General features: G+C 36.3%; 1 protein-coding gene across 1 annotated transcript; it reads left to right on the top strand.

Annotated features, from left to right (window-relative positions):
- Window positions 1-3,830: 3,830 nt before the first annotated feature.
- On the top strand, window positions 3,831-5,905 carry LOC132725513 (uncharacterized). Its single transcript, XM_060710647.1, has 2 exons — window positions 3,831-4,121; window positions 5,182-5,905. The coding sequence occupies exon 2, from the start codon at window positions 5,183-5,185 to the stop codon at window positions 5,750-5,752; it is 570 nt and encodes a 189-aa protein (XP_060566630.1). The 5' UTR covers window positions 3,831-4,121; window position 5,182; the 3' UTR covers window positions 5,753-5,905.
- The last annotated feature ends 3,834 nt before the right edge of the window (window positions 5,906-9,739 follow it).

A 9,739-nucleotide genomic window follows, 5' to 3' on the forward strand; every position in this document is an offset into this window, starting at 1 on the left:
TCGTATTAAAGAATTTACACTGATATTTGAGATTAAAGATTGTATAAATACATTGTATATTCTTTATGCATGATTAAATGATTTTCTTGGGTTATCAAATTAAAATCGTCAGTGCAAAATATCTGTGACATCTTTACTGGTGTAAAATTCAAACAATAAAATTTCTTACACTTGTCTTACCTCTAACACCAAATCGTCTTGTAAAGGTCCATCAGCAACTAGTGACTCGGGAACGTTGTAAGGTCGTCGGTAAATTAACTTGGCCCGGATATGCTGTGCACGCCGTCAAGTGCACAGTTTACTTTCAGATGATACTCTTCGTGCCTGTCTCGTGAAGTCAGGTATTTGCTTCGGGCAATACCCGCTTTTTCTACTTTAATACTACTTGACCCTCTTAGTAAGTATACCACACGCACATATGCTAAAGTCAATGTTATTTAAAGCTCAAGGTAAAGGTCAATTCAACCGTTTAGAAGGTCTTGTCCAAAATGTTGTTTTGTCAAAGAATGAAGATTTTTCATTAATTAATTTTCAAGTTACAATTTCTCAGTTAATTAGATTCGCTAGAGCTTGTAGCAACGTAAAGGATTTCAACGAGCGGAATATTTTTATTACCAGCAAGCTTCTAAAACAGGGCTACCGCTATCATAAATTACAGAAATATTTTACTAAATTATACAATCGTAACTTTGATTTTATTTCTAAATTCAATAGTGATTTAAAAACTCTTCTGCGACAAGGGATTAGCCAGCCTGGTTTTTATGGCGATGTGATTTACAAACTTCGTAAGATTTTGGGTCATGGTAATTTGTTTGATGTTTTTACTAAAATCATTAAACGTTTTATTAAAAGAGGTTATGACCCTACTATTTTTAGACATACTGCATGTTTAGTGTTCAACCCTTTTACAGTTGGACACTACGCTTTCCTCTTTTGATTGCATCTGACGGACCAAGTGGGAGACTCTATGATGGATAGTTCGTAAAGCCCTTTGGGACTGAATTGTCTTAATCTTCGTATTCTGTCTTGCTTCGTTGGGCCCTTGTAGGTGAATTACTTGTTGCTCTGTCTTCCTTTAGGACATTGAGTACTTTTGTTATGGTCATTGGGTTTACTTTTATATGTTTCTACATGATCGTTTTAGTGTTTTACTTATTTAACCTTTTGTAACCATGACAACTGTTAGAATTTCACTTGGCGGGGATTCATTTTATTTACACTGCCTCGTTTATAGGAACATGGTGGGGCTAAGAGCGAGGTTTGGTGCACCATTAACCGGTTTAAACTCCCCAGCAGTCATTATTATGCTGCTGACCGTTCCAAGGCGGCGCCCCACTGTGTTCCTCAGATGTATGTCTATGTTGTTTCATACTGTTTTGGTGACACTTTTGCTTGTGTCCCTTGTTGTTTTCTCGTCTACGTTAAGTATCTTCCCCATTGCCTCTAGTTCTTATTTCTTTGATTACACCCCCCTTCCCCCGGTCTCCTGCCCCTTCCCCTTTGTGGGCCTATTATTATTTTCTTTGAATTCCTAATCAGTTACAAATTATTTATCATTTAATGATTAACCTGTCCGTGCTCTGTCTTTGCCCTGTCCTGTTTTTGTTTGGTGTCCGCCTGGGCTCCTTGCCATTGGTTCTTGTTGCTGGGTCATATGGGGTCATTGAACGCCGCCTTTCCTTGTTGATCTTGTTTATCATATTTTACAGTCAATTTTAGCAAAAATCAGTGAACATTCAATATTTTTACCTGTAAGGTCAAGGTCATACATATGTCAATGTCAATTTGAGTTTACTATAAATGCCGGTCTCTGCAGTTTTCATGTAATTTTGTTGTGATTAATGCTTCCGAAGGATAACTTTGTTTCCGGATTTTTATACTTCACAACAACAGGTGTCAGTGATGTGTGACAGCTGTTAAAAATTGCCCCGTACTTCACTTCAGTGTTGTTATATTTTTCTGGTCCTTCGGGATCATTGATGCCATCACTATGTGTTGAGAAGTGAGTACCGCTCAAGACGGTGCTAGGCGGCGTGAGGGATGTTGCACTTATTCATATCATCCCTCATGTACAGACTCAATCTAGCCGTTTGTGCATTTTTTTGAAATTTTGATGTGATTAATGTTTCCAATAGATCACTTTGTTGCCGAATTTTAAACTTCAAAGGTCTCTTGTTGATACCTCAAGTAGTTTAAGAGTTATGTCCTGGATAATAAAATGGGTCGGACTTATGTCCGGACAAAGCGACGACTATGTGCTCTCCTTTTGGGGAACATGAAAATGAGCCTATCTTCCAAGTATTACATGATGAGTAACACCTATTGACTTGCAATTGTGCATTAATTGTCATAAGTGTTTGAAAAATAGGCTATAATAAGTTTTTTTGCACAATTACCATGACCATCCAGCGATCAAAGCAATAAAAAGGACTGTAAGGTTAAATTCAAAGAACAGTTTTACCGAAATGATTGACAATGGTTGTCCAACCCTTATGCCGGTCAATTTCAACATCCCAAGTCCCATACACATGTATACAAAAAAGGGATATTCCCTCTTTCCAAAAAAAAATATTTTAAACAAATTTACATTGACTTTATCATTCAAACTAGGGATTTATAATTTTTGCTTAAAATTTTTGCTTAAAACAGCCTTCTTTACTAAAATTTTAATATAATATTTTGGTTATTCAAGAAGCTTTAAGTCACAATAAGTCTAAATCAATCACTTAACCTTAAGGATGCATTGAGGAAACCTAGCTTTATTTAGTGAAACATATAAAGATGTTTATATTTGTAAACTTATTATCATTGCTTACTCTAAGAGATTGGAGGAGGAAGGGCCAGGATTTTCGGTTATATGAACTTTCCGGAAATTGTTAACCATTTCGGTTTTCTAGATGAGCCTCGCTTTGAAAAGCGTCACTTTCGGACCACAGACTTTGTCATTTCAGAGAATAGATAAATACAGAATCCCTAAAGAAAGCCCAACACGGCAAAATTGAAAATGTTGCAGGCTCGGTTTGATTGAGCCTGTTCATGGACGGTACTGGAAAGTGCAAGTTCAGAGAAGTTTCATAATTTGTATTTTTATCTCGCATTTCATAGGTTTTAGCAACCAATTTTATGCACTATTCTTTAATAGTATCTGTTATTTTTCTATATTCGCTTCAATTTTGGCATAATTTCTATGTCTTTTGTAAATCAATTTGCGGACATGATTTGACCTACTTTTTGCGCGTGGGTTTCAGAACAAAGAAAGACATAATTTACAATTATTTATTATTCAAAACGTGCTGTTATTGTGAAGTTTGCCCTTGAGAAGTCACTGTATAGAAAATGGCTCTTAACTTTCTCATTTTGGGGCATTCATTTGCGAAAAGATTGTCGAGGTGGTGTTGCCATAATAGCTTATATAACCTTAATTTAGATAATAAAAGGATTCAAATTTTCTGGCATGGTGTTGGTGGTGCTACTGTGTCCAATCCTCACCACCACAAGTCTTTGTGGTCCGAAATCCACCTTGTGTCTGATTTGCTGATTTGAATGTGAAAGTTACTGTCTTAGACATTGGCTCGAATGATTTATGTAATCATGACGCCAGTGCAGTTTCTGTTGCCAGTCATATAGTTTCTTTGGCAGAGGCGATCCTTTTAAAAGGCTGTGATATGGTTGTTATTTTTGAGATATTGCAAAGACAGTCCCAACCTGCATTTAATGCTAAAGTACAAGAAACTAAACAGATTCTTAGTGACAAATGCCTAATCACCAAAATGTGATATTTTGGTCTCATTCGAGAAATAATTTCAACATTCGTTTCCTTAGGGACTATGTTGACAAAGATGGAATACATGTTGATTATGTGAGAGGCATGCCACGCTATTAATACATCAGTAAGGGGTGCTTGCTTACTTGCAGAAGAATTCCATGGCACATTGTCTTAATATATTAGTCACAAATGCAGTTTCATTGTATATAATTTAGTATTAACACTTTTCGTTCTCTTTACAGGTTTGCTGTCACTTTGAATTGTTAAACAAAAATCAGTGCATAGATTGACATATTTTGAATTGTATGTGTTGAGTGATATTTTCTACATTGCCGGACGAGCTTCCACTATTTACGTGGGTTTATTTTTGTTTTATATTTTCACAAACTTCATAGCATTTTTGATATATTTTCTCTATGTTTGTAAAACAGTTGCTCAGTTGGAATATACAGTATCCTTTAGCAAACTGTTGTCTGTTATACAGCATAGTCTATATTAAAGTCTATATTGCACTTGCAAGATTTACATATGGCTTTGTCTTGGTTCGATTCAAACATTCTTCGATCAACGAATGGGAATACCTTTCCTTTTGCAACGACTTCTGATTAATAATATGTTACATAGGAATTCTGTCCTTTGAATGTGACAGTTTTTAATTTTATTTTATTAAAACATTTTCCTATCGACGCTTAACACAAACTTAAACGATTTTACACAATAGTATATGATTATATCATTATGTATATTTCACTTTTCATCTGTTTATTTGAACAAATTTACTAACTTTTATCATTTGATTTCATTTCCATCTGTGCCAAATACTTTTTCCATTGGAATTATAGAAAATACACATGTATGCTTGTTGTTAATCTGTTCTATGATTCTAAAGAGTACAACAGGGAATGTATTTGGTTACTGTGGCAAAGTCTCATATTTTATGGACTTTTCCGTGATTGATGCATAGGCCATATTTTATGGCCTTTTCCCTGAGTGACGCATAGGACGACCTTTCCTTCTGCAATGTCATGGGGCTTTCTTTCTGACTGAGACACCAATTATAGTGACGCATAGGAAAAAAAAAACAAAAAAACTCCTTTTGCATTGTCACAATTTTAATGACTTTTCATTTATACTTTATCCTAGAGGGGCGCATGGGACATCTGTTCCTTTTGCAAAGTCCCAAAAAATTGTTTATCATCTTCATGATGCTATATAAATGTGGCGCATAGGAATAAATTCCTTTTGCAATGTCATTTATTTTAATATATTATTGACGCAAAGGGTTATTTTACCCTTTTGCAATGTCAGTTTTTACGAAGTATCTTGTACTTTTCAGTGTTTGGCATTCACATATGCAAGGAAACTATTTACTATTATGTTTATTCCCTTATCTAATACTTAATTACATGTTTCAGAATGCCAAAAAGAAAACCCTCCGCGTCTACCAGTGGTAAAGGCAAGGCCACAACATCATCCACTGGCGACGACCACAGGTTAGCGAGCATCATCGCCAATGCTTTAGTGCAGAATAAGTCTGCACTGAAAGAAGTAGCCGCCTTATTGCCACCAATGACTATAGAACCAGGCATCCGTCCCGACGGTACAGAGGCGGAATTACCAGAACCGGATCATGCCGTCCAAAAGCAGCCGCGGCTTGGTAATACTTGTACTAATAACAGTGACTCTGACATTGATGAAGACAATTTGTCAGTTTGCTCTTATTCTCATGGATCTGATCGTCTGTCAAGCTGTCAAGACAGCCCAGACACAGTTAATGAAATTGATTTAGGGACCTTTTCCTCAGTACACCCTGTCGTCAGTAAAAAATTGCGCACCAAAATCCTTAATAGGGAGTTTGTTGATCTCGGGGAGATATACTTTTCAGACAACTTACTGTCTGAAACAACTACCATTAAAAAAACACCTGGGGCAACTATAAAATCAGTGCACAAATCAGCGCCAAAACAGATTTCAAATACTGTATAAGTACTTATTTTGGCGGGGGTTTATATTTGGCTATATTGGCGGTCAGGGTCAGTAGCGCCAATTCAAAACACCGCCAATTTAAAGCACCGCCATTTTAGATCATCGCCATTATTCTTTGAAAGGTAGACAACTCATGGTAAAATAACTTTGGTTTGTTCGAGTAATCTCCCTTGATTATTTGTAATAAAAATAAACATTACAAGTAAGCTGAAAAGAATTTGTTTATTTTTTTAAGTCTTGGTAAGAAACTCATTTAATTATATATCTATATACTGTATTTATTACGAAGATGATCACACGACGAGAAACAAATCTAAATTTTCATTTATTATCGAATTTAAGTAAACTAGTATTTGTTTTTGTTTTCACTGTTATGTTTCATAATTTGAAATAAAAACTAATGATAACTGTAATTATATAGCAATCAGTTGTGGGTGAACCGTGATAACAATTTTTCACGCTTTAAAAGACTGCAGGATAATACCTCGGGCATACATTTCTCTTCCATGGTCCAGTTACCGAACACACACGGTACCATATTTACACCTGTCTGATACCAGTTAATTATAAGAATTAGCACGATGTAAAGATAAAGGTGACCAAGCATAGGTATACCGTATTTGCCGTAAAATAAACGAGGACAGTCAACTACTGCGTGACCGGTGTTATTTTTATTTATTATTTTTATTCTTTATTTGTAATCGCCAATTCATTACCCCATATTTATGCCAACAAGTGTTTTTTAATTTGGCGGTCTAAAAGCGTTTGCGCCAATTTATGACCCCGCCAATTCAAAACACTTTAAAAAACGCCAACATTTGACACCGCAGATATAATGCGCTATACAGTATCATGACATGGAATCGTGCATTCCAATTTTATGCTGATATTTATGCCAGCAAATATCAGTCTGAAGGTTACCAAATGTTCAGAATACATGACCCTTATCCAGAAACTTAGCCAATCATGGCATTTGCTTGGTTAACTTATGATCAGAAGTTTAGACAACTGAGAACTTCAGCCAATCTAGTCTGGGGTTCTATACATACAGAAACGTACCTTCATTTCATGATCTTGAAACCTTCCTTTCGTCTCAGTTCACCACAGTCAGGAAGTTCCTACACCCCTAAAGTACCCTTGCACATCCTGCAGCGCCGGAGGATATTGCTGGAATACCCAGAAATTCTCCTTGTGTTCAAAACAAATATGTGACAGATCACATTAAATGTTCCAATTGTGAAGGCTTCAATCAGGGAGCCAAGTAAGTGCACCAAACCTTTTAGACGCACACAAAACTGCTGATACCTTCTCCAAACCAAAGTTCAAACGGCCCTCAAAACCCTCACCCAAGACAGGCTCCCTCTAGCAAATAGATTTTTAATTTGCCCACACCTATCAAAGTAGATGTTATTTCCATAAAGTACTAATCAGGTCTTACCCATGTTCAGACAAAAATTTTTTACTAGATGGTTTTCGTAATGGGTTTCCCCTTGTTTCAATTGGTTCTATTTCTGTTAAAATACCACCAAAACCACCCTTCAGTTGCTAATCACACAAAAACTTTGTATCTGTTTAGAAAATTTCTTCGGAATTTATTAAGACAGAATTAAGGGCCCATACTCCTATCCACCGCTCGATAATTTCCATATGCAGCCCCCTTTAGGTTTGGTACCTAAACGTTCACCTAATTCCTTTCGTCTTATCCAATGGATCTTATCTTACCCTAAATTTTTGGTACTTCTGTCAATTCATTCCATTCCGGAAGAAAAAATTTCCACCCCTGTTCAATTAGAGACAATTTGATCATGTTGCAAGTTTGGTTCTACAATCAGGCCAACATTCCCTTATTGCCCAAAGCTGATATTGAAGACGCTTTCAGAAATCATATCCAATTTCGCCCCTAGATTATCATAAACTAGGGGTTTCACATTTCAGCGGCATTATAACTTTACACAGTGTGCCAATGGGAGCCTCCTCTTCTGAGTCTATCTTTTGATCAATCTTTCTAAAAAAGCCATTCAGTGGATCATTGCAACATTCACTAAAAGTACGGAGAGTTTCACATATAATAGATGATTTTATATTTGTTGGTTCTCCGGCTTCTAGAGAATTGTCATGAGGCACTTACAAAATTTTTTACATTTGGCTGGCAGACATAGGAATTCCAATTAAAACAGATAAAACAGTGTTTCCTTCAACGTCCGTTGAAGTCCACGGGCATAATGATGAACACAGCAACCATGAACTGGCGTCCCTACCTACTGATAAAAAAATTATAACCTAAAATCGCTTTTACTTCAGAATATGCACAAAAAGAAAGTGTCCCTTAAAAACCTTGCAAATCTATTTTGGGTCATCTTAACTTTGCTTGTAAAGTTATCAAACCAGGCAGGTGTTTCCTAAGGCGTTTATATGATCTTACTAAAGGACACACTAAAAGCTGGCATTTCATTAAAGATAAGTAAGACTGTCGGAGCAGATCTAAAGCTTTGGGTACTCCTTTTTATTCAGATTTTACGATGGAGTCCACTCTTCTTACTAATGAATAGGTTTTTTTCTTCAAAAACCCTTTATTTTATATTCAGACGCTGCGGGTTTTCTTAAAAGGTTTTGCATGCAACCCATCAGTCTTCTTGGACTTTATGGAGTTTTTCCTGATAAAATAAAAACATTGCCCACATTAATATTTCTTAAGAGCTTTACCCAATTGCCCTTGCCAGTTTCTCTTTTTTGGTAATTGTTTGCGGAAAAACAAAAAACATACTTTCATTTGTTGACAACCTTGCCAAGCAGTAACATTTGCCGAATAAGCAGACTTCAAAAGACTCCCCCCTATGATGGAAGCTTATTTCGGCATAATTGTATTAAAAGCCTCTTCGTTACAAACTTCTGTTTTGAAATGCCACCCACATTCCTTCAAAAGACAACACTATTTGTGTGATAAAACTGTCTCGATTACAGGTAACAGAGGCTTTGGAACTGGCTCCTCACCTAAACAGGGACCCTGTATCCAAATTCACGAGAAATGTCACCATGGATATTGCTCACGTGAAGAAGTCCTTGTTGCATTCTTCTCTTGCTCCGGGAACCCATAAAGCTTACGATCGGTTTTGGCAAACGGTTTCTATGCTTTTGTTTCTTACCAGTGTTTCCATTTCTCACCCTTGCCTTGGCCACACCTGATTGCAATTCAGATTTTGTTGCACATCTACACATCTTGCGGCTTTTGCACCATCTTCCATAAGCAGTTCATTTATCTGCTATATCTCACTTCCATTAATATATCCGGTTTCACAGACCCTTGTGGAAAACTTTATTACTCGCAAGATTGTTAGTGGGATGTAGAAAGATAAAACCTTCGTTCAGATACACGGGGAAGTCATTGCTAAATAATCAAACATTCAATTACTCTGTCAAGCAGTTAAAGAAATGTTTTCGCTCATGTTCCATACCTTAAATACTTATATATGGCATTAATTTTGACTGCCTTTAATGGTTTTTTCAGATTGGGAGAGCTCCTCCCTGCCACAATCTCTACAGCAGATAAAGTAGTTCAAATAACTGATCTATCATCTTCCTCTAAATCAGTCCGGCTTAAACTACGCAATCACAAAACAAATAAGTCTGATAAGCCAACATTAATTCTTATGAAACCCTTACAAACAAATTGCCCTGTAAAAGCATTAAATAATTACTTGTCTATGCGGGGACAGTCTGCTGGTCCTCTGTTCTTATTAGCCAATAACTCGCCTTTAACATTACCTTCCTTTCGGGAGGTTTTTAAGTTACTCTTACGTTTAGCAAACTTATCACCAGTTCAATACAAACATGTATTTTGTCTAAACCATGTGCCTACTTGCCTTTTTGGTTGAACTGATATGGACTGTTGTTTGTCCAACTTTCTGTCTTTTAAATCACTTATATCTGCATGTTTTATCTATGTTCTTAGTTTTATAGAGTTTTATAATGATCAATAAATCCGTCTGG

Source organism: Ruditapes philippinarum, unplaced genomic scaffold, assembly GCF_026571515.1.
Source record: "Ruditapes philippinarum isolate M1 unplaced genomic scaffold, ASM2657151v2 ctg1865_1_1_1_1, whole genome shotgun sequence".
Lineage (NCBI taxonomy): Eukaryota > Metazoa > Mollusca > Bivalvia > Venerida > Veneridae > Ruditapes > Ruditapes philippinarum.

Excerpts from the sequence above, each read along its gene's own strand:
- LOC132725513 (XM_060710647.1), top strand. The coding sequence starts at position 5,183 with ATGCCAAAAAGAAAACCCTCCGCGTCTACCAGTGGTAAAGGCAAGGCC.